The 25435-nt window shown below is 38.8% G+C and overlaps 2 protein-coding genes across 2 annotated transcripts; one reads left to right on the top strand and one right to left on the bottom strand.

Annotated features, from left to right (window-relative positions):
- Positions 1 to 9587: 9587 nt before the first annotated feature.
- LOC124626915 (uncharacterized protein F54H12.2-like) lies at positions 9588 to 10877 on the top strand. Its single transcript, XM_047153077.2, has one exon. It carries the CDS (start codon positions 9588 to 9590, stop codon positions 10875 to 10877), a length of 1290 nt encoding a protein of 429 aa, XP_047009033.2.
- A 6469-nt stretch (positions 10878 to 17346) lies between these two features.
- On the bottom strand, positions 17347 to 20075 carry LOC128634099 (uncharacterized). The gene is made up of 5 exons (XM_053684235.1): positions 18757 to 20075; positions 18545 to 18610; positions 18411 to 18458; positions 18130 to 18315; positions 17347 to 18014 (listed from the first exon to the last, which is right to left on the bottom strand). The coding sequence occupies exons 1-5, from the start codon at positions 18773 to 18775 to the stop codon at positions 17554 to 17556; spliced, it is 780 nt and encodes a 259-aa protein (XP_053540210.1). The 5' UTR covers positions 18776 to 20075; the 3' UTR covers positions 17347 to 17553.
- Positions 20076 to 25435: the final 5360 nt, after the last annotated feature.

Genomic DNA, 25435 nt, shown 5'->3' with positions numbered 1-25435 from the left:
TGGTTTTTCTAACAAACTCATATAATCAGTTGCCCGACCTACTCCAATTTGATTTTTTTCACATAGTTAGACATAGTATAGTACTATGAAATGTTTCTGACCCAAAATATTACGAAATATCATTGTTTACATTAAAATGCAAAAGTTGATTAAAAAGTATGATAAGGTGAAAAAAGTGACTTATTATGTCTAGACAGTCACTTTGAATCAAAAGTACCATAACAAAACTAGTTTGCATTCATCCTGTGTCTCCTTACACACTTGTGCTCTTTATCCGCTCAAAACGCTATAGAGCGAACGAGAAGGCGCTAGGAGCAAAGGAAAGTGGTTTTTCTAACAAACTCATATAATCAGTTGCCCGACCTACTCCAATTTGATTTTTTTCACATAGTTAGACATAGTATAGTACTATGAAATGTTTCTGACCCAAAATATTACGAAATAACATTGTTTACATTAAAATGCAAAAGTTGATGAAAAAGTATGATAAGGTGAAAAAAGTGACATTTTATGTCTAGACAGTCACTTTGAATCAAAAGTATCATAACAAAACTAGTTTGCATTCATCCTGTGTCTCCTTACACTCTTGTGCTCTTTATCCGCTCAAAACGCTATAGAGCGAACGAGAAGGCGCTAGGAGCAAAGGAAAGTGGTTTTTCTAACAAACTCATATAATCAGATGCCCGACCTGCTCCAATTTGATTTTTTTCACATAGTTAGACATAGTATAGTACTATGAAATGTTTCTGACCCAAAATATTACGAAATAACATTGTTTACATTAAAATGCAAAAGTTGATGAAAAAGTATGATAAGGTGAAAAAAGTGACATTTTATGTCTAGACAGTCACTTTGAATCAAAAGTACCATAACAAAACTAGTTTGCATTCATCCTGTGTCTCCTTACACACTTGTGCTCTTTATCCGCTCAAAACGCTATAGAGCGAACGAGAAGGCGCTAGGAGCAAAGGAAAGTGGTTTTTCGAACAAACTCATATAATCAGTTGCCCGACCTACTCCAATTTGATTTTTTTCACATAGTTAGACATAGTATAGTACTATGAAATGTTTCTGACCCAAAATATTACGAAATATCATTGTTTACATTAAAATGCAAAAGTTGATGAAAAAGTATGATAAGGTGAAAAAAGTGACATTTTATGTCTAGACAGTCACTTTGAATCAAAAGTATCATAACAAAACTAGTTTGCATTCATCCTGTGTCTCCTTACACACCTGTGCTCTTTATCCGCTCAAAACGCTATAGAGCGAACGAGAAGGCGCTAGGAGCAAAGGAAAGTGGTTTTTCTAACAAACTCATATAATCAGTTGCCCGACCAACTCCAATTTGATTTTTTTCACATAGTTAGACATAGTATAGTACTATGAAATGTTTCTGACCCAAAATATTACGAAATAACATTGTTTACATTAAAATGCAAAAGTTGATGAAAAAGTATGATAAGGTGAAAAAAGTGACATTTTATGTCTAGACAGTCACTTTGAATCAAAAGTACCATAACAAAACTAGTTTGCATTCATCCTGTGTCTCCTTACACACTTGTGCTCTTTTTCCGCTCAAAACGCTATAGAGCGAACGAGAAGGCGCTAGGAGCAAAGGAAAGTGGTTTTTCTAACAAACTCATATAATCAGTTGCCCGACCTACTCCAATTTGATTTTTTTCACATAGTTAGACATAGTATAGTACTATGAAATGTTTCTGACCCAAAATATTACGAAATATCATTGTTTACATTAAAATGCAAAAGTTGATTAAAAAGTATGATAAGGTGAAAAAAGTGACTTATTATGTCTAGACAGTCACTTTGAATCAAAAGTACCATAACAAAACTAGTTTGCATTCATCCTGTGTCTCCTTACACACTTGTGCTCTTTATCCGCTCAAAACGCTATAGAGCGAACGAGAAGGCGCTAGGAGCAAAGGAAAGTGGTTTTTCTAACAAACTCATATAATCAGTTGCCCGACCTACTCCAATTTGATTTTTTTCACATAGTTAGACATAGTATAGTACTATGAAATGTTTCTGACCCAAAATATTACGAAATATGATTGTTTACATTAAAATGCAAAAGTTGATGAAAAAGTATGATAAGGTGAAAAAAGTGACATTTTATGTCTAGACAGTCACTTTGAATCAAAAGTATCATAACAAAACTAGTTTGCATTCATCCTGTGTCTCCTTACACTCTTGTGCTCTTTATCCGCTCAAAACGCTATAGAGCGAACGAGAAGGCGCTAGGAGCAAAGGAAAGTGGTTTTTCTAACAAACTCATATAATCAGTTGCCCGACCTACTCCAATTTGATTTTTTTCACATAGTTAGACATAGTATAGTACTATGAAATGTTTCTGACCCAAAATATTACGAAATATGATTGTTTACATTAAAATGCAAAAGTTGATGAAAAAGTATGATAAGGTGAAAAAAGTGACATTTTATGTCTAGACAGTCACTTTGAATCAAAAGTATCATAACAAAACTAGTTTGCATTCATCCTGTGTCTCCTTACACTCTTGTGCTCTTTATCCGCTCAAAACGCTATAGAGCGAACGAGAAGGCGCTAGGAGCAAAGGAAAGTGGTTTTTCTAACAAACTCATATAATCAGTTGCCCGACCTACTCCAATTTGAGTTTTTTCACATAGTATAGTACTATGAAATGTTTCTGACCCAAAATATTACGAAATATCATTGTTTACATTAAAATGCAAAAGTTGATGAAAAAGTATGATAAGGTGAAAAAAGTGACATTTTATGTCTAGACAGTCACTTTGAATCAAAAGTACCATAACAAAACTAGTTTGCATTCATCCTGTGTCTCCTTACACACTTGTGCTCTTTATCCGCGCAAAACGCTATAGAGCGAACGAGAAGGCGCTAGGAGCAAAGGAAAGTGGTTGTTCTAACAAACTCATATAATCAGTTGCCCGACCTACTCCAATTTGATTTTTTTCACATAGTTAGACATAGTATAGTACTATGAAATGTTTCTGACCCAAAATATTACGAAATATCATTGTTTACATTAAAATGCAAAAGTTGATGAAAAAGTATGATAAGGTGAAAAAAGTGACATTTTATGTCTAGACAGTCACTTTGAATCAAAAGTATCATAACAAAACTAGTTTGCATTCATCCTGTGTCTCCTTACACACCTGTGCTCTTTATCCGCTCAAAACGCTATAGAGCGAACGAGAAGGCGCTAGGAGCAAAGGAAAGTGGTTTTTCTAACAAACTCATATAATCAGATGCCCGACCTGCTCCAATTTGATTTTTTTCACATAGTTAGACATAGTATAGTACTATGAAATGTTTCTGACCCAAAATATTACGAAATATCATTGTTTACATTAAAATGCAAAAGTTGATTAAAAAGTATGATAAGGTGAAAAAAGTGACTTATTATGTCTAGACAGTCACTTTGAATCAAAAGTACCATAACAAAACTAGTTTGCATTCATCCTGTGTCTCCTTACACACTTGTGCTCTTTATCCGCGCAAAACGCTATAGAGCGAACGAGAAGGCGCTAGGAGCAAAGGAAAGTGGTTGTTCTAACAAACTCATATAATCAGTTGCCCGACCTACTCCAATTTGATTTTTTTCACATAGTTAGACATAGTATAGTACTATGAAATGTTTCTGACCCAAAATATTACGAAATATCATTGTTTACATTAAAATGCAAAAGTTGATGAAAAAGTATGATAAGGTGAAAAAAGTGACATTTTATGTCTAGACAGTCACTTTGAATCAAAAGTATCATAACAAAACTAGTTTGCATTCATCCTGTGTCTCCTTACACACCTGTGCTCTTTATCCGCTCAAAACGCTATAGAGCGAACGAGAAGGCGCTAGGAGCAAAGGAAAGTGGTTTTTCTAACAAACTCATATAATCAGATGCCCGACCTGCTCCAATTTGATTTTTTTCACATAGTTAGACATAGTATAGTACTATGAAATGTTTCTGACCCAAAATATTACGAAATATCATTGTTTACATTAAAATGCAAAAGTTGATTAAAAAGTATGATAAGGTGAAAAAAGTGACTTATTATGTCTAGACAGTCACTTTGAATCAAAAGTACCATAACAAAACTAGTTTGCATTCATCCTGTGTCTCCTTACACACTTGTGCTCTTTATCCGCTCAAAACGCTATAGAGCGAACGAGAAGGCGCTAGGAGCAAAGGAAAGTGGTTTTTCTAACAAACTCATATAATCAGATGCCCGACCTGCTCCAATTTGATTTTTTTCACATAGTTAGACATAGTATAGTACTATGAAATGTTTCTGACCCAAAATATTACGAAATATCATTGTTTACATTAAAATGCAAAAGTTGATTAAAAAGTATGATAAGGTGAAAAAAGTGACTTATTATGTCTAAGTAGTAGTTATATCATACACTTTCTGTCAAACTGTCAATCAAAGTGTTGTGTGTGATAATTTATGACCCTCTGTGCTTCCCTGACTGGCAGGTCTGTAGGGGTGGTGAGGGGGGTAACCCTATGGAGTTTATCAGATGGTCAATCTGGCTCCTTTGTGTCTGGGGGTGTTGTGGAGAGGTGTGTGTTGGGGGGAATAGTCCCCCTCCCGACAAAAGGTGTTTATGTTAATGAGTTTGGTTTTTGGTGGGGTGAAATACGTCTGAAAAGAAATAATGTTTTTAATATGGGGCTGTGTTTGTGTTACTTTGTGGCGTTATTTCGTTTGTGTAAACACATTGTTAGAAAAGCATGATGTTTGAATGTGTACATATATGAGTAGAATATTTGTTTTGTGAAATAAATGAAAACAATTGTTGATTATGTTTTTTAGGGATCCCGTTTTACCTTTGAATAAAAAGTTTAGGAGTTAAAGCGTCTTTTTTAGAAAAAAGAATCTGTTTAAAATAATCGTTTGTATTACATACATTCTAAACACAAACCTTCAGGATGTAAAAAATGATCAAAAGAGATGTTTAAAAAGAATCCGTATTACCAGGTTTCCCAAAAAACACATAAAAACTTTAGGAGGTAAAAATGGTTAAAAGAGCTGTTTAAAAAGAATAGCGCGTATTACACGACTTCTAAACAAAGATCCTTACGAGGTAAAAATGTTAAAGTGCTGGCTAAAAGAATCTCCGTAATGTTTAAACTAGGAGAGCAGTATTTTCCAGAGATGTCTTCCAGTCGCTGTGTTAAGCAGTAATAAAGTTAAACGGAGACGCCTCACTCTCGCTAAACCCCGCCCACACATACGTGTTTTCAGACACGCCTCTCTCTCTGTCTCTCTAAACACACCCATTCACATGTTTTCAACGTAGCCAGTACGTTCTGTCAAAATGTCAATCACGGCGGTAGAACTAGAGGGCTGATTTATGGCCTCGTCCATGACAGGCCTGCGTTTCTCTAGGAGTGCTTAATTTATGGCTCTTTGTTTCTTCCTGACCAAAGAGTTTTTTATGACTAGGGGGGTCGTGGTGTGATCCTACAGATTGTTTATGATAATGAGTGTCTGCGGGGGTGTTAATGGGGTTTTAAATAGTTTGTTAAGACATTATGGTTAAACACAGAAGACAGTCTGTAACTAACTGCAACAATGGCTACACCGAGAACTCCTAATATCTCTAGAAGACGGTTCTGCATCACGCCTATAAGAGACTCTGAGGAAAAGATTGAGGAGCTAACTTTCGCTCCGAGAAAAAAACAACAATGTATTAGTTTGTCAAAAAATCTTCGTGTGGGCGATGGGGTTGTAAAGGAACTGTCGTTTAACCCCGAGCAGGGCGTTACCAACTCCGGAGATCCTCTCTTAAGACCGCCCTCATGCTGTGATGATTAAAACGGGGTGGCCTGTGTCACAATTAAACACATATTACGAAGATGTCTCAAGATTCTACATACGCCTGCTACAGCAACACCCCGGAGACAGCGCCGGCTCTGCCCGACGACAACGCGACAACGCTAGAATCCACTCCGCAAGCATACGACAACAAGTGGTTGGATAATTTCTGCAAGGAATTAGGATATCACAACCTAAGTTTCCTCACAACTCCGTACGGAATCAGCGGCTCTTTAACTGGCGCCTCGGCCTACATCGGTGTTGATGACACAGACGGCTGTATTCGATCTGACGCGTTCAAGATTATAAAAGCGACAGTCGTGGTCCTTCTGGAGCATGTTATCAATAAAAAACTGAAAGATCTCTGTTTGGGGTGCGAAGTGGATCATCCGAGTCAGCTTAGACACTCTTGTCTCTTCGAACCTGACGCGTATTTCTTTGACAAATACTTTGAGGAACTATCGCGTGATCTGCTCAAACCAGGGCTTAAACATTTCATCGCTCAAGCCTTGAGTCGGTTTGGTTTGAGGGTTAACCCACAGAGAATTCAAGGATCGGTGGATGCCGTTCTACACGAGCTGCGGGACGAAGTGTACATCGTGCAAAGGCTCAACGAGGTCAGAGAGAAACTTGTGGATGTCAGCAGCGAGCAGATCGTCTACGACGCCGTGGACAGCTGGAAGGGGGTCGCACCAACCGTTTGAGATGGGGAATGTGTGCAGCGCTACAGGATTAGCAAAGAGTCTGCTTAAACGCCGTATTAGGTGCGAGATGTCCGGTCTGTTGTACAAATGCCTTACGGACCGTGTTGGTGTATCCGTAGTTGTAAACGGATGCGATGTTGACCCGAGACGTCTAACAAATCTCGTGAATCAGATGTGTCTTGTGCGAGGTACGGTGTGTGATTGGACTGCTTTGGTACATATGTGTATTAACGCATGCGAACCGATTTTGGTTTCTATCACAAAAATACTAGATATTGTGACTGAATGTGGGACACGTATTAGAATTGCAGACATTTTATGTATGTGTACGTATGTGTATGATGTGTGTGAAATTCTGATGTCGAGAAATGACCAGACAGATGTCTGTGAAATAATAGACGCATTTATAGCGTATGTGGTTGACAAAAACATTGTGATGTGTATAAAATTCCTACACTCCCTCAATGATGATGTATGATAACGTTTATGATCTTTTACTGAAATAAATACCAAGACGTTTAAGACCATCTGTGTTATTCTATTGTACTTGTTAAAGTGTCGACATGTCAGGAGACATGACAGCAGACCTGAAAAAAGTCTATTACACACCTTCAAATGCGGGGTCTTTTGGTGGTAAAAAACGTTTAAAAGACGGTGTTTTAAAGGAAACAGGGGTTCGTCTAACAGATAAACAAGTTTCGGATTGGCTCGCCGGCGAGGATGCTTACACGTTACACAGAACTGCACCGCTAAAATACAAAAGAAATCGTGTTTTTGTTTATGGTATTGATATGCAGTTTCAGGCAGATCTGGTCGATATGTCTGCATACGCCAAGGAAAACGACAACGTTCATTTTCTGTTGACGTGCATAGACATGTTTAGTAAATATGCGTGGACTCGGGTTTTAAAAAACAAATCCGGTGTCGAGGTGTCTAAAGCTTTCCAATCTATACTGGATGAGGGCAGGGTGCCCCGTAAACTACAGACAGATAATGGGAAAGAATTTTTTAATAAACATTTTCAAAGCATGACAAAAAAGTACAACATAGAACATTTTGCAACAGCCACCGATTTAAAAGCGTGCATCGTCGAGCGGTTTAATAGAACCTTAAAAGGTCGGATGTGGAGATATTTAACTGCTACAAACTCCAAACGCTATATCGATGTTCTACAAGACATCACGGACGGATACAACGCCAGCTATCACAGGAGCATTAAGATGAGACCTATTGATGTGTCCAAAGAAAATGAATCTGCCGTGTATAAAAACCTATATGGATCTAAAGACGGCCCCGGCGTAACCCCTAAATTTAAATATAAAGTTGGCGACATTGTTAGAATTTCTAAAGTAAGAGGGCCGTTCGCAAAAGGTTATAAAGAAAACTACACGCACGAGTTTTTCACTATAACAGAATGCATATCACGCGAACGTCCCGTCTATAGGTTGTGTGATTATGACGGCGATGTCATCGATGGTGTATTTTATGAAGAGGAATTACAAAAAATATTTGTGAACAAAAACAAAACATTTAAAGTGGAAAAAATTTTAGACAAGAAGAAACAAGGTCGAAAAACAATGGTATTGGTTAGATGGCTCGGATGGCCCTCAAAATTCGCATCGTGGATCGACCAGAAAGAATTGGTCGATGTACAGAACCCCATATAAACAGACGAAACCTCGTAGACGGCACACATTCATGTAAAAACCAACCATGACTGCTGGTGGTTTTTATGTAACGCTTCCCTGTAATGCCTCAAGGACCGTTTATCCGGAAAATAGTATCTCGTGTTATACAACTCGATTATCGAAAACTATCAATCTAAAAGGAGAATGGCAAGTCGGGTTAATCGAATTTGAATATCCGCTGTCGTGGTACACATTTAATGAGGAAGATGCTACGTTCATTTTCAACTGTGGTGAAACAACGAAGACTGAGAATCGGGTCACCGAATATAATATTGAAGGCAGTATATCAAACGCATCTTACAGGTTAAAGACTGGATATTATGACGACGTCGTTTTTTTGATCAGGGAGATCAACGCGACTCTCACACAACGTGCGAGTCTCGGCTATGACCATGTTAAAAATAAAATTTTTCTCAAAGGCCCCCCGAAGACATCGCTGACATTTTATGGAAAGGTGGCCAACATTTTAGGATTAAAACCGGGAGTTGCTATTGAAACTACGGACCATGCTGTTGAAAGATCTGGCATGACTTATGCACCTTTTCAGGCTGATATTAACGCGGGGTTTTACAGTATGTATATTTATACCGATATCATAGAATACCAGAACGTGGGGGATTTCTACGTGCCGCTACTGAGATGTGTACATATAGAGGGGGAGAACCACAAGAATGTTAGTGTTAGATACGACACCCCACACTACGTATCGGTTAATAAATCGTCCGTCAGTGAGATAACCATACAGGTGAAAGACGATCAAAATCGAGACGTGCGCTTCAGTTACGGGAAGGTGTGTGCCAAGCTGCATTTTAGGCCTGTGAAACAATTTGTTTAAAAAATAATCATAATGGCATATTTCAACAATCACCACACAGACCCTTTGCGTTACGTGCAATATTACCAGAATCAAGCGGGGAATGGTCTCCCCGGTTATGCAGGGGGCGGAGTTATGTACGGAGCCGGGTTAGGGGGTGTGTTTAGAGGTCTCTTTAGAATGGCCATTCCTTTGCTAAAACGCGGTTTTACCATAGCCAAACCACATCTTAAATCAGCAGCAAAAAACATACTAAGCGATGTTGTTAGCAATACATTATCGCATACATTTAATAATAATAACAACAACAATAATAACACTCAAGATGGATCCGGACTAATGGTGATGGCTCGCAGAAGAGCATCTAAACCGCCAGGGACTCGGAGGAGTGGCCAAACGACGAAGAAAAGAAAACATAACACAAAGAAATCGTCAGTTGTAAAACGCAAGCACAAGAAGACGCCAACCAGCTCTACAGCAAAAAGACCAAAGACCTGCGTTAAAACAATATTTTAGACCATGTCTTTACTACACAATATGTCAGAAGAATGTTTAAAAACCGAGCTGGACCTATTCACAGTACCATTAACACAGACCGTTATTGAAAAAAATACATATATAGAAGTGCCACCGTTGTCAGCAATATCAGAAACATCGCCTCTGGAGTTTTTTATAGCGGGGACTGGCGAGGATTATGTGGACCTAAACAACACCTTGGTTTTTTTGCGTCTCAAAATCACTAACGCAGACGGCACAGACATAGCAGACGGAGCCCCCGTGGGGCTTATTAACTATGCCGGATCTACGATATTTTCACAAGTGGACGTGTCGCTTGGAGACCGTCTCATATCACAAAGTTCCAACACATATCCTTATCGATGCATAATAGAGTGTCTCACCAATTATGGTAAAGACGCTCTTGAAACGCTGTTTTCAGCGGGGCTCTTTTACAAAGACACCGCCGGTCACATGGACGTAACGGACCCCGCCGGCGGTAACAGAGGTTTGACCAAACGAGCTGCATTTACCAACGCCAGCAACGTTGTTGAACTACTGGCCCCCATTCACAGTGACATATTCTTTCAAGAAAAACTAATGCTTAACGGCGTGGACATTAAAATTCGCATGACGAGGGCGAAAGATGAATTCTGTTTGATGAGGAGCGGCGCTGTGGCCTATAAACTAAACATCGTGTCAGCTTCACTGTTTGTGAAAAAAGTGTCGGTATCACCAGGTGTGAGATTGGGGCACGCGCAAGCATTGCTCTCGACGCCAGCCAAATACCCCATCGACAGGGTGTGTGTGAAAAACTTCTCAATCCCTGTAGGTTCACGTGTTTGTAATCAAGAAAACTTGTTCTTAGGAACTCTACCAAAATCCGTTGTTCTGGCTATGGTTGATAATGATGCGTTTACAGGCTCGTATGATAAAAATCCGTTCGCCTTTAAAAACTATGACCTAGAATTTTTGGCAGTTTATCTGGACGGCCAACAACACCCCGCTAAACCCCTGCAGCCTGAATATGGAAGTGGCTCTGCGGTACGCGAATTTTACCAGTTAGCGCTGGCTTCTGGAAAGCATCTTAAAAATCAACCTCTAGCTATTGATAGGGAGGATTTTCTGCATGGGTATACCCTTTATGCGTTTAATCTCACGCCGGACGAAGACTGCAGTCAACACGTGTCGCTTATCAAGTCTGGGAACATTAGGCTAGAAGCACGTTTTAGACAACCTCTACCCCGAACGATCAACTTAATCGTTTATGCCATATTTGACAGCATCATCGAAGTGTCAAATCGCAGACAGATCCTGGTTGATTACTATTAATAGGCAGAATGGACACCATCCAGCTTACGGCAATAATGGATAAGATCTCGTGTAACACCCATTTTCTCGGCGTACTACCGTGTGACCACCTACCAAAAGCCCCCTTGAGAAAATTACCATCCATGGTGATAATCAACACGCATCCTTCAGGACTCCCGGGTGAACACTGGCTAGCCATCTACATAAACGAGGTCGGCGTGGGTTGTTTTTTCGACAGCTTTGGTAATAAACCAGATGACAATCGTTTTCCACAGAATATCAAAAACTTTTTAAACCGAAATTCTAGAGTGATTCAACATTCAGCAGTACAGGTCCAAGATTTTTCATCAGAGACCTGCGGGCAGCATTGTGTGTTTTTTCTCTATCACATGGTGAAGGGACATGATTATGACCGAGTGCTGAAGATGTATACCGGCGATTTTATTAAAAACGACAAGATGGTGTCAGCATTTATGAAAAAACTAAAACTAAAAAAAGGTCTTTGTAATGAAAATGTTTTCAAATGTATTCGTTGTGTTCAGACAGGTGAAATGTTTATGTCTAACACTAGATATTTTCAATAAAAACAAAGAAAATAGATTTCTTCTTCTTTTTTGACTCTTTATTATTATTATTAACATCATTATTATTATTGTTATACAAACACCACATACAGCAATACAGATAATAACAAGATCATAAACAAAAGAAAACTCGTGGATTAAAAACGCAGCCACTGCCTCGGGTCAAGAGTGGGTGATTTGAATACAGGGCCATCTGAATAATTTGATTGTGCTGATGGTGTGCTCGGAAGTATTTTCTCTTTTTTACGCCTCTTAGACGAGTTGGTTATAGGCGAAGTCGATTTGGTTTTGAAAGATTTAATTGCGTGTCTGACAGAATGGTTTGGCACCGTTGAGTATGGTATGTTTAAAGTAGCAAAAGCCTCCAGAAATTCGAGCCAGCCGACAGGTCTTCGGGCATCGGAAATCTTTTGCGGAGCCGTGATGCCTTTAACTAAATCGAGCATATGTGAGCCGGGAATAGTTCTACCGTTAAACACAAACTCCCCCGAATCGTCCCAAGATGTGACATCTCTCATTTTAGACATTTTATCTAAAATGTAGCGAGCGTTTTTTACACTCCTCTGCGGAATATTCTTCAAAATATCCGCCGCGACGTTATCTAGACCGTCGTGGTGTTTTACGCCGGGCGGCGCAGACGGCTTTTCTTGTTCAGGATGCTCAGTCTGCATAGGTGTCAATGTTAATGTGCTGTTTTCACGGTCCCCTTGTCTAGCGACTGTTAAAAAGCGCTGTAAAACGTTTGTGTACAGCTTCGCTTTTTCATAACTGTCCAAGTCAGAGCGGTGCAAGATATTTCTTATAGCAATGTCCAAATCATTCTCCACGATTTGTTGAATAGATTCGCGTGCTGTCCCGGTCTTTAGTTTGTCCAACTGGTGCTGCGGGACTAAAAACATTTTCTCTGCGTACTCCATTCCCTCTGTTATCTAGATGCAATCAGGCTGGAGATGAAAGGGATAGCTACGCTTAAGAGCGGTAGAAGAAATCCCCCCTGTTGATTTATTACACGTCTCTTTCTTTTAACACCAACAGTCTTATCCGCTACAAATTTGATTACGCTTTTCCTTCTTCTGAGCTTCTGGTATTGTTGAGATGTGAGAGGTATGTTGCCGTAGAGAACGTTAAGAGCTACTTCACACAATGTCGCAATGAGCTCGTCTGTGGCAGTTTGTAAAATAATCCGTCTTTGTTTGGGTGACGCTTTTAATAATATTTTTAAAAGCGGCAGGTTTCTACAAAGTCTGGCTGACATTTCGCTATCTTCTTTTCTGGAGATATACCACAGGGTGTGGCGCAAGTAAATCTGTTCTGAGCCGATAGTGTTCGGGAGTTTTTGTTTTATAATCAATCAGCAGATACCCGAAAGGCTTGCTGGTTGCGTCTCGATAACATTCCATAAAAAATTTTGTGTTGCCTGGATACATTTGTCTTCCTAGAACACTGACTTGATTAGCATCTCTGGGATTTTTAAACAACATTAGATAATTCGTGTTTAAACTGATGGTCCTACTGGATTTCCCTTGGCAAAATAAATTCTGTACAATATAAATAGCGCTAAGATTTCTATGATGTACATATTGGGTAAAGACCTTCTCCACTTCGTTGCTCCCGCTGGCCTCTTTCATCAGATCATCGAGGATTAACAAATTAACCGCGTTGGTCGGAAACAGAGCATCATCATTCAGAGTCTGTGGTAATCCTTCAACAAATTTTATTTTGTACATTTTCAACAATTCATCATACAACGGTTGCCAACAATCATAAATATACACAATATTTTCAATTTTTTTAGATATCAAATGTACAGCATTTTGCAACAACATTTTTACAAAATATGACTTCCCCGAGTTTGAAGGACCGCTTATCACACACGAGAAAGGGTGATGTAATCGGAAATCAAACCCCTCTGTGTCTCGCACACCCCTATGTCCAAAGAGATTGTCAGAAGCCATATGGGATCGTTGTGAAATCTGGGAGCAGTAAGCGTTTGTTGTACACAACCTTAAACTTTTTAACAACTGACCTGTTGTGTAGTGTGAATTGTTTTTTATTACGTACAATGGTATCTGTGTATGCCAGTATATGACGACTATTATCCTCCCCCACGACGTAGTGATCGACAAGTCCAATCAGGGTGTCTAATCTAATGGCTTTTGAATTTACTGCGTTGAGCGTGACACCTTTGGCTTTCATGCAAACCTTACCCTTCGCAGTGCGGTAGCCGTATGTTTTCGGACCGCCTGAACAAAATTCTACAATATGATCACCAGCACCAACCTCGTCAGTTAAATTACCGAGATAGGGGCCCAACGGAGGTTCCCAGTCGCCCTCTCTAGATGTAAAGATCACACTGTCTGTGTCACTGTACAACAGCCTGTCACCCAATTTGTCCATTAATTCGTAAAGTTCTAGACGGGCATGAGCTGTTGTGAAAGCCCCGAGAAAGATGTTGATGTCGCGAGTCTGCCCCCCTTTCCCATCCGCATAACACCACTGAATTAGAGCCACGCTGTCTGAAACGAAGGAAAAGTGTTTAACATCATACCCGTCACCGAATATGTGCTGTGTAAATTGTTCCGGATCCGAAATTAACTCTGTACACGGCAAGTTTTCACGCATGGAGAAACGACCCCAAAGTGAGTTCAGCAGAAGTTTGTTAATAGAACGCCGTGCTGGATTGCGACTTATCTTACCGGCGTCCATCTTAATCCCCTCTTTCTCAAAGTAGTCTGAGATGTAGGATTCCTTGTCTGCGTCTGTCATAACGTGTGCGGGGAAACCGCTGGCCTCTTGTTTATATTGTAAAAATGTTTTAACATAATCACAAAACAAAGTTTCTGACCGTTGTGGAAAATGCCACACCTCGTCCACGTTCGTTACAATATAACCCTTTTCCACACCTTTCAACAGCTCTATGCTGACCCAACACCCTGAAATAGCTCTTTCCTCATCAGTATGACCACACGGGTCTGTCTGATTCTGATGTTCGGCGCATGTACGACAAAGTGGAAACATAAGCTTACCACCGGTCCTATAGGGAAGGACGGGGTGAAGCAGTTTTCGCGGTGGCAGTACTGTAGCCTTGACAAACCCATAATAATTTTCAAGAGGTTCAAAATCCTTGAAAATTATTTGTGGATGTCCTATGGGGTAACATTTTTTGGCCTGGCAAAAGGGGTACAAACTTGTAAAGTCGACATATCGTATTTTTTCACTATTGTCGGCTTTGTGATACAATTTGTACGCGTTAGTACGACCACCGAATAGCGCGTTGCGCGGTTTCAATCGTTCAGGATGTATGTAAGTGGACATAAACGCCATTACAGCGACATCGTTCTGTTTAGCGTTATTCCAATCACATTCCCACATCACCTCAACATCGAGACCATACGCCTTTTCCAAAATTTCGACCTTATCATCAAACTGTCTTCTGAGCAAACCGTAGGGCACTTTTGATAACGGATGTAAATGGTTTGGGTTATAACGACATTCATGCCCGTGAAACATGCATCCGTTGAATTCGAACCCATATTTGATACCATCCTTTTCATAATAACCATCGAGATGATATTTTCCAATCACCATCTCTCCATGATTTAAAGCGTGCTGAATGTTCACGCCTCGTGTTGTTTTGACATATTCAAGCCATTCAATGGAAACGGCTGAATATGTCTTGTTCTGATTTGTGTATGCATTGTTATGGGTCAGAGCTAGTGTGTCTTTAGGTAGATAGTGGGTTTTATACACGGCCATGCAGCACGCTGCTAAAGTGGTGTATCTGAACGGGTCGAGTTTGGTACATTGTATGAATTCGTCACGGTACTTCATGCATGCCTCACGGAGCAAAACGACATCGTTCTTGCCGTACATGGCGAGTTCTTTTTTTAAATCAAAAACCTTACCCGACACCGTAACATACCACTCATCAAACAGAGCCCTCTCTTTGTCAGACATTGTCTCATAGCCGTAGAAATACTTATCAGGGTATGGGCCTACGTAGTCTTCATTTTCGGTTCTATTGAACAGATGTGGAAAATGACCTTTCTCAGCACAGGTTAGATTTAACGCAGCGGATGTCATGGACAGACGCATAGGGATGAAAGAGTAGCTATCGATGAAACGTTGCTTGAATGTCTTATCATACATTAAGATGATCCGACAGCCTTGCATAGTAATTTGGAGTGTTAGCCCTGCTTTTGCAAAATATTCCAACAGTATAAAATTGTCAAACCCTGAAGCGTTGTGTGCAACCCATGTGTAATTCTGATAATGAGGCTGTCTAAACTTTTTAACAAGTTGATCTATACAGTCTGTACCAGCGGCTGTGAACTCTTCCCCTTTAAATGTAATGGCGCATACGAAATTTGCCACGTGTTTACCGTCCGTGTGTTGTGTCTCAAAATCATAATAAATGTATTTGTCGCTAGGTGGTTCCATTTTTATCGGTTGTATGAAACATTGGTGTACTCCGTCATTAACCAACTCAGCTTTACAGTGGATACAGTGTTCTGCAGGGCACACATGTTTTTTTGGTACTGCTCCGTTGACGTGATATCGCCTATTACATTTCTGACAGTATTTAGTGACGTCACACTGAGCGTACGGTTGTCCTGTTTGCATTTGTTTATGGGCGTTGTAACAGTAGGTTGATCTGCAGTACCGCAAACAATCGTGACATTGCCTCGTTTTGCCAGCGTATTTATGACAATCAGGTGCATTACATACATCGCAAACGTATTTACACCTGTGGTCTCTGCGGCTAGTAAAACCACGATAGCAGTATTCGCACACGTATGGTGTACCGATGAATGCTTTTAGGTTCTTAATCAAGAAATAATGTTCGTTGTGTAAATACAAGAACACGGTCTTATTATGAGGCTCGTCATTGTTCGTAAAGTGTTCCAACAGACCAGAACATGTCCTATGGAACACCACTATTTTAACATGTAACAACCGTTCAAATCGCGTGATGTCATCAAACCCTATCTTTTGTTGTACCGAATACCCTGCAGTTTTCTGTAGAGACGCTGCTAACGACTCGAGTTCACCACATGACGTATGCGGTTGTAGAAAATGGGACAGACAGATCGCAAAACACAGATTGTTAGATATGTTGTTAGGACAGAACAGATTCATTCTGTTTCTGGCAATCACCTCGTTATGAGCTAAATCACGTATCTTTCGATAAGCGCCACCGTGTTTACCGCGAGCTATAGACACGTACAGATCTAGACATTCATCAGCCCGTACGTCAGAATTACTTTGCATAATGTTCTCTAGTTGTTGTGTGAATATGTGCAAATCGTAATCGTTATCAGGTGACAAGACAGCGTTAACGTCAGAGGGTAGACTAGGGCCTCTCAAGGTAATGTTGATTAAGCCCCCATCGCCGGCCAGCAGTCTGGAAAACGACACTATTTCAGACATGATATCATGCAGAAATATAGCGTACGCTGCCAGGTCTGGAGCGGTTATCACACGCATGTTTATACGACGCCGTATCTCCAGACCATTAAATCTGCGTCTCGGTACCACCGTATAATCACCAACAGACCCACCCTCTCTTAAGATAGACTCAATAGCTGCTTCGGATAACCCAAAATTTGGTTCCGAAGGATTAAACGATTGACTGTCCGACCCGCACCCCACCTGCTGTGAATTTGAATCGCTGACTAACAACGAATTTGAACCGATGTCTGAAAACGAATTAGGCAGCGGCTCTGTTTGAACCTCAGCCATTGATCTAACAATGTTTAATAAGTCCAACAAAGTATCGGTGGTAGACTGCTGTCTATTCAGATCCTCCATTGTCCGAATTAAACCCTGTAACGTCTCTGTGGTGCAACGCTGTTCAAAAGTACACAGATCATCGTCGTCGCATCTTCTAAATTTAATTGCAGCTCCCAGATTACACGAGTTTTCACCACACCGCTTTGACATTTTTATTATTGAAACAAAAACTAGTAAAAATCACACACCGTAAACCAGATACACACCAGCAAATAAACGCACACACACACACACACACACACACACACACACACACACACACACACACACACACACACACACACACACACACAGGGGTTATAAAATACTTATTGTACAACTCACCCGAGTTTCTTGTTTTTAACTAACTGTACAAACTGTTTTAACAATTCCGCCGTCAGGTGTTGATTGTGATCAACGCGACGAATCTCCCCAGCAAGAAGCCTCTGGGTTGCTATGATTTTTTTATGTGTGATGGTATGGTTTTGTAAAGTTTCCACAAGACTTTGATTATAAAGACGCTGATTCTTCTCTATAATGTCCAGACGCTCGGTGACGCTGGCAAAAGTCTTTTCAAAACCAGCAGTACGATCCTCGATGGCCTTGAACCCGGTTCGTATCACCTCCGCCGAGTCTCTGTTATTGTCTATAACATCAGTAGCCTCGCGACCAAATGCTTCTTGGTTTGAAGGCAGATCGTCTCCGGGAACCGGGGTAAATACACATGCGTCCCACGAATCTAACAGCTCCTGATTCCAATTCAAACACGAGTCTATAGCGCTCGGTTCATTCACAGATGACTCTGTTTGGGGAAAAAAACACAAAACATTGCTTAGGATACCGGCACTAATTAGGATGATGAAACACTCTTTAAAAAAAAAAATAAAATAAAAAAAATAAAAATACATGCTACACACCGTCTGTCGATCGTGGGGGAGATCTTGATCGTTTACGTTTAGACGTAGCGACACCCGCGCTGTGGACCTGAGCGACTGTTTTACGCTTGGCCTTTCCAGAGTTCGTTGGTATACCGAGTTCAGTGGAGACCGCAGCACTATTTTTGAACTCGGGTGCAGCGATCTTGTCTACAAGATTTGACAAGCCTTGAACAGTAAACAAACGAACACAATACGTAAGAAAACATCTTAAACCGCTTTTTAAACATAACAGATAAATATCTCATTATCACAGATCTTACCCAGCACGGGGTTTTCAAACCTGACTCGCGGGACTTCTGTGTTCGACCCTTTGTGAAAAAAAGAAGTAAAAGCGTTAAACACATACACATCATACATAGGATCGAACAATTATAAAGAATAACAACGCACGTACCGCTTGCCTTGTTCAGAAACCTGATTTCGTCTACGATGTCCGGGATAGACACAATATCATCATCACCTGTAGCGTTAGATACCTGTTTTATTCACCACAATAAACCCATAAATTCGTTTATAAATAAAAACATTCTTAACTATGTGTAATAATAATAATAATAATAATAATAATAACAATTATAATAATAATAATAATAATAAAACACTTACTGTTGCGACAGACAGCCATCTCCTCTTTGAAGTATTCTCAAAAATAATATATAAAGCTTTAAAGGTGAGTTAAAACGAGAATCGACGATTCGCCTAAAATTACACAGCGCTCTGATACACGGCCGCGATCTTAGAGACTTCTGCGTAACTGGCCGTACTTTTAAACATAAAGCATACCTATTGTAGGGTGTGTCGTAAAGCAATTAACACCCCCGCAGACACTCATTATCATAAACAATCTGTAGGATCACACCACGACCCCCCTAGTCATAAAAAACTCTTTGGTCAGGAAGAAACAAAGAGCCATAAATTAAGCACTCCTAGAGAAACGCAGGCCTGTCATGGACGAGGCCATAAATTAGCCCTCTAGTTCTACCGCCGTGATTGACATTTTGACAGAACGTACTGGCTACGTTGAAAACATGTGAATGGGTGTGTTTAGAGAGACAGAGAGAGAGGCGTGTCTGAAAACACGTATGTGTGGGCGGGGTTTAGCGAGAGTGAGGCGTCTCCGTTTAACTTCATTACTGCTTAACACAGCGACTGGAAGACATCTCTGGAAAATACTGCTCTCCTAGTTTAAACATTACGGAGATTCTTTTAGCCAGCACTTTAACATTTTTACCTCGTAAGGATCTTTGTTTAGAAGTCGTGTAATACGCGCTATTCTTTTTAAACAGCTCTTTTAACCATTTTTACCTCCTAAAGTTTTTATGTGTTTTTTGGGAAACCTGGTAATACGGATTCTTTTTAAACATCTCTTTTGATCATTTTTTACATCCTGAAGGTTTGTGTTTAGAATGTATGTAATACAAACGATTATTTTAAACAGATTCTTTTTTCTAAAAAAGACGCTTTAACTCCTAAACTTTTTATTCAAAGGTAAAACGGGATCCCTAAAAAACATAATCAACAATTGTTTTCATTTATTTCACAAAACAAATATTCTACTCATATATGTACACATTCAAACATCATGCTTTTCTAACAATGTGTTTACACAAACGAAATAACGCCACAAAGTAACACAAACACAGCCCCATATTAAAAACATTATTTCTTTTCAGACGTATTTCACCCCACCAAAAACCAAACTCATTAACATAAACACCTTTTGTCGGGAGGGGGACTATTCCCCCCAACACACACCTCTCCACAACACCCCCAGACACAAAGGAGCCAGATTGACCATCTGATAAACTCCATAGGGTTACCCCCCTCACCACCCCTACAGACCTGCCAGTCAGGGAAGCACAGAGGGTCATAAATTATCACACACAACACTTTGATTGACAGTTTGACAGAAAGTGTATGATATAACTACTTGTCTAGACAGTCACTTTGAATCAAAAGTACCATAACAAAACTAGTTTGCATTCATCCTGTGTCTCCTTACACACTTGTGCTCTTTATCCGCTCAAAACGCTATAGAGCGAACGAGAAGGCGCTAGGAGCAAAGGAAAGTGGTTTTTCTAACAAACTCATATAATCAGTTGCCCGACCTACTCCAATTTGATTTTTTTCACATAGTTAGACATAGTATAGTACTATGAAATGTTTCTGACCCAAAATATTACGAAATATGATTGTTTACATTAAAATGCAAAAGTTGATGAAAAAGTATGATAAGGTGAAAAAAGTGACATTTTATGTCTAGACAGTCACTTTGAATCAAAAGTATCATAACAAAACTAGTTTGCATTCATCCTGTGTCTCCTTACACTCTTGTGCTCTTTATCCGCTCAAAACGCTATAGAGCGAACGAGAAGGCGCTAGGAGCAAAGGAAAGTGGTTTTTCTAACAAACTCATATAATCAGATGCCCGACCTGCTCCAATTTGATTTTTTTCACATAGTTAGACATAGTATAGTACTATGAAATGTTTCTGACCCAAAATATTACGAAATAACATTGTTTACATTAAAATGCAAAAGTTGATGAAAAAGTATGATAAGGTGAAAAAAGTGACATTTTATGTCTAGACAGTCACTTTGAATCAAAAGTACCATAACAAAACTAGTTTGCATTCATCCTGTGTCTCCTTACACACTTGTGCTCTTTTTCCGCTCAAAACGCTATAGAGCGAACGAGAAGGCGCTAGGAGCAAAGGAAAGTGGTTTTTCGAACAAACTCATATAATCAGTTGCCCGACCTACTCCAATTTGATTTTTTTCACATAGTTAGACATAGTATAGTACTATGAAATGTTTCTGACCCAAAATATTACGAAATATCATTGTTTACATTAAAATGCAAAAGTTGATTAAAAAGTATGATAAGGTGAAAAAAGTGACTTATTATGTCTAGACAGTCACTTTGAATCAAAAGTACCATAACAAAACTAGTTTGCATTCATCCTGTGTCTCCTTACACACTTGTGCTCTTTATCCGCTCAAAACGCTATAGAGCGAACGAGAAGGCGCTAGGAGCAAAGGAAAGTGGTTTTTCTAACAAACTCATATAATCAGTTGCCCGACCTACTCCAATTTGATTTTTTTCACATAGTTAGACATAGTATAGTACTATGAAATGTTTCTGACCCAAAATATTACGAAATATGATTGTTTACATTAAAATGCAAAAGTTGATGAAAAAGTATGATAAGGTGAAAAAAGTGACATTTTATGTCTAGACAGTCACTTTGAATCTAAAGTATCATAACAAAACTAGTTTGCATTCATCCTGTGTCTCCTTACACTCTTGTGCTCTTTATCCGCTCAAAACGCTATAGAGCGAACGAGAAGGCGCTAGGAGCAAAGGAAAGTGGTTTTTCTAACAAACTCATATAATCAGATGCCCGACCTGCTCCAATTTGATTTTTTTCACATAGTTAGACATAGTATAGTACTATGAAATGTTTCTGACCCAAAATATTACGAAATAACATTGTTTACATTAAAATGCAAAAGTTGATGAAAAAGTATGATAAGGTGAAAAAAGTGACATTTTATGTCTAGACAGTCACTTTGAATCAAAAGTATCATAACAAAACTAGTTTGCATTCATCCTGTGTCTCCTTACACACCTGTGCTCTTTATCCGCTCAAAACGCTATAGAGCGAACGAGAAGGCGCTAGGAGCAAAGGAAAGTGGTTTTTCTAACAAACTCATATAATCAGATGCCCGACCTGCTCCAATTTGATTTTTTTCACATAGTTAGACATAGTATAGTACTATGAAATGTTTCTGACCCAAAATATTACGAAATATCATTGTTTACATTAAAATGCAAAAGTTGATTAAAAAGTATGATAAGGTGAAAAAAGTGACTTATTATGTCTAGACAGTCACTTTGAATCAAAAGTACCATAACAAAACTAGTTTGCATTCATCCTGTGTCTCCTTACACACTTGTGCTCTTTATCCGCTCAAAACGCTATAGAGCGAACGAGAAGGCGCTAGGAGCAAAGGAAAGTGGTTTTTCTAACAAACTCATATAATCAGTTGCCCGACCAACTCCAATTTGATTTTTTTCACATAGTTAGACATAGTATAGTACTATGAAATGTTTCTGACCCAAAATATTACGAAATAACATTGTTTACATTAAAATGCAAAAGTTGATTAAAAAGTATGATAAGGTGAAAAAAGTGACTTATTATGTCTAGACAGTCACTTTGAATCAAAAGTACCACAACAAAACTAGTTTGCATTCATCCTGTGTCTCCTTACACACTTGTGCTCTTTATCCGCTCAAAACGCTATAGAGCGAACGAGAAGGCGCTAGGAGCAAAGGAAAGTGGTTTTTCTAACAAACTCATATAATCAGTTGCCCGACCAACTCCAATTTGATTTTTTTCACATAGTTAGACATAGTATAGTACTATGAAATGTTTCTGACCCAAAATATTACGAAATAACATTGTTTACATTAAAATGCAAAAGTTGATGAAAAAGTATGATAAGGTGAAAAAAGTGACATTTTATGTCTAGACAGTCACTTTGAATCAAAAGTACCATAACAAAACTAGTTTGCATTCATCCTGTGTCTCCTTACACACTTGTGCTCTTTTTCCGCTCAAAACGCTATAGAGCGAACGAGAAGGCGCTAGGAGCAAAGGAAAGTGGTTTTTCTAACAAACTCATATAATCAGTTGCCCGACCTACTCCAATTTGATTTTTTTCACATAGTTAGACATAGTATAGTACTATGAAATGTTTCTGACCCAAAATATTACGAAATATCATTGTTTACATTAAAATGCAAAAGTTGATTAAAAAGTATGATAAGGTGAAAAAAGTGACTTATTATGTCTAGACAGTCACTTTGAATCAAAAGTACCATAACAAAACTAGTTTGCATTCATCCTGTGTCTCCTTACACACTTGTGCTCTTTATCCGCTCAAAACGCTATAGAGCGAACGAGAAGGCGCTAGGAGCAAAGGAAAGTGGTTTTTCAAACAAACTCATATAATCAGTTGCCCGACCTACTCCAATTTGATTTTTTTCACATAGTTAGACATAGTATAGTACTATGAAATGTTTCTGACCCAAAATATTACGAAATAACATTGTTTACATTAAAATGCAAAAGTTGATGAAAAAGTATGATAAGGTGAAAAAAGTGACATTTTATGTCTAGACAGTCACTTTGAATCAAAAGTATCATAACAAAACTAGTTTGCATTCATCCTGTGTCTCCTTACACTCTTGTGCTCTTTATCCGCTCAAAACGCTATAGAGCGAACGAGAAGGCGCTAGGAGCAAAGGAAAGTGGTTTTTCTAACAAACTCATATAATCAGTTGCCCGACCAACTCCAATTTGATTTTTTTCACATAGTTAGACATAGTATAGTACTATGAAATGTTTCTGACCCAAAATATTACGAAATAACATTGTTTACATTAAAATGCAAAAGTTGATGAAAAAGTATGATAAGGTGAAAAAAGTGACATTTTATGTCTAGACAGTCACTTTGAATCAAAAGTACCATAACAAAACTAGTTTGCATTCATCCTGTGTCTCCTTACACACTTGTGCTCTTTTTCCGCTCAAAACGCTATAGAGCGAACGAGAAGGCGCTAGGAGCAAAGGAAAGTGGTTTTTCTAACAAACTCATATAATCAGTTGCCCGACCTACTCCAATTTGATTTTTTTCACATAGTTAGACATAGTATAGTACTATGAAATGTTTCTGACCCAAAATATTACGAAATATCATTGTTTACATTAAAATGCAAAAGTTGATTAAAAAGTATGATAAGGTGAAAAAAGTGACTTATTATGTCTAGACAGTCACTTTGAATCAAAAGTACCATAACAAAACTAGTTTGCATTCATCCTGTGTCTCCTTACACACTTGTGCTCTTTATCCGCTCAAAACGCTATAGAGCGAACGAGAAGGCGCTAGGAGCAAAGGAAAGTGGTTTTTCTAACAAACTCATATAATCAGTTGCCCGACCTACTCCAATTTGATTTTTTTCACATAGTTAGACATAGTATAGTACTATGAAATGTTTCTGACCCAAAATATTACGAAATATGATTGTTTACATTAAAATGCAAAAGTTGATGAAAAAGTATGATAAGGTGAAAAAAGTGACATTTTATGTCTAGACAGTCACTTTGAATCAAAAGTATCATAACAAAACTAGTTTGCATTCATCCTGTGTCTCCTTACACTCTTGTGCTCTTTATCCGCTCAAAACGCTATAGAGCGAACGAGAAGGCGCTAGGAGCAAAGGAAAGTGGTTTTTCTAACAAACTCATATAATCAGATGCCCGACCTGCTCCAATTTGATTTTTTTCACATAGTTAGACATAGTATAGTACTATGAAATGTTTCTGACCCAAAATATTACGAAATAACATTGTTTACATTAAAATGCAAAAGTTGATGAAAAAGTATGATAAGGTGAAAAAAGTGACATTTTATGTCTAGACAGTCACTTTGAATCAAAAGTACCATAACAAAACTAGTTTGCATTCATCCTGTGTCTCCTTACACACTTGTGCTCTTTTTCCGCTCAAAACGCTATAGAGCGAACGAGAAGGCGCTAGGAGCAAAGGAAAGTGGTTTTTCGAACAAACTCATATAATCAGTTGCCCGACCTACTCCAATTTGATTTTTTTCACATAGTTAGACATAGTATAGTACTATGAAATGTTTCTGACCCAAAATATTACGAAATATCATTGTTTACATTAAAATGCAAAAGTTGATTAAAAAGTATGATAATGTGAAAAAAGTGACTTATTATGTCTAGACAGTCACTTTGAATCAAAAGTACCATAACAAAACTAGTTTGCATTCATCCTGTGTCTCCTTACACACTTGTGCTCTTTATCCGCTCAAAACGCTATAGAGCGAACGAGAAGGCGCTAGGAGCAAAGGAAAGTGGTTTTTCTAACAAACTCATATAATCAGTTGCCCGACCTGCTCCAATTTGATTTTTTTCACATAGTTAGACATAGTATAGTACTATGAAATGTTTCTGACCCAAAATATTACGAAATATGATTGTTTACATTAAAATGCAAAAGTTGATGAAAAAGTATGATAAGGTGAAAAAAGTGACATTTTATGTCTAGACAGTCACTTTGAATCAAAAGTATCATAACAAAACTAGTTTGCATTCATCCTGTGTCTCCTTACACTCTTGTGCTCTTTATCCGCTCAAAACGCTATAGAGCGAACGAGAAGGCGCTAGGAGCAAAGGAAAGTGGTTTTTCTAACAA

The sequence above is a fragment of the Ictalurus punctatus genome, chromosome 12 (genome assembly GCF_001660625.3).
Source record: "Ictalurus punctatus breed USDA103 chromosome 12, Coco_2.0, whole genome shotgun sequence".
NCBI lineage: Eukaryota > Metazoa > Chordata > Actinopteri > Siluriformes > Ictaluridae > Ictalurus > Ictalurus punctatus.
The sequence above is the reverse complement of the archived record's forward strand: the minus strand, read 5'-3'. Positions and strand labels throughout refer to the sequence as shown.

What these genes read in the sequence shown, in the direction of transcription:
- LOC124626915 (XM_047153077.2), top strand. Translation starts at nt 9,588, where the DNA reads ATGTCAGAAGAATGTTTAAAAACCGAGCTGGACCTATTCACAGTACCA.
- LOC128634099 (XM_053684235.1), bottom strand. An exon ending in GTTTCTGAACAAGGCAAGCG is followed by an intron (nt 18,459 to 18,544) that starts GTACGTGCGTTG and finishes TTTTTCACAAAG; the next exon opens with GGTCGAACACAGAAGTCCCG. An exon ending in GTTTGAAAACCCCGTGCTGG is followed by an intron (nt 18,316 to 18,410) that starts GTAAGATCTGTG and finishes TTACTGTTCAAG; the next exon opens with GCTTGTCAAATCTTGTAGAC.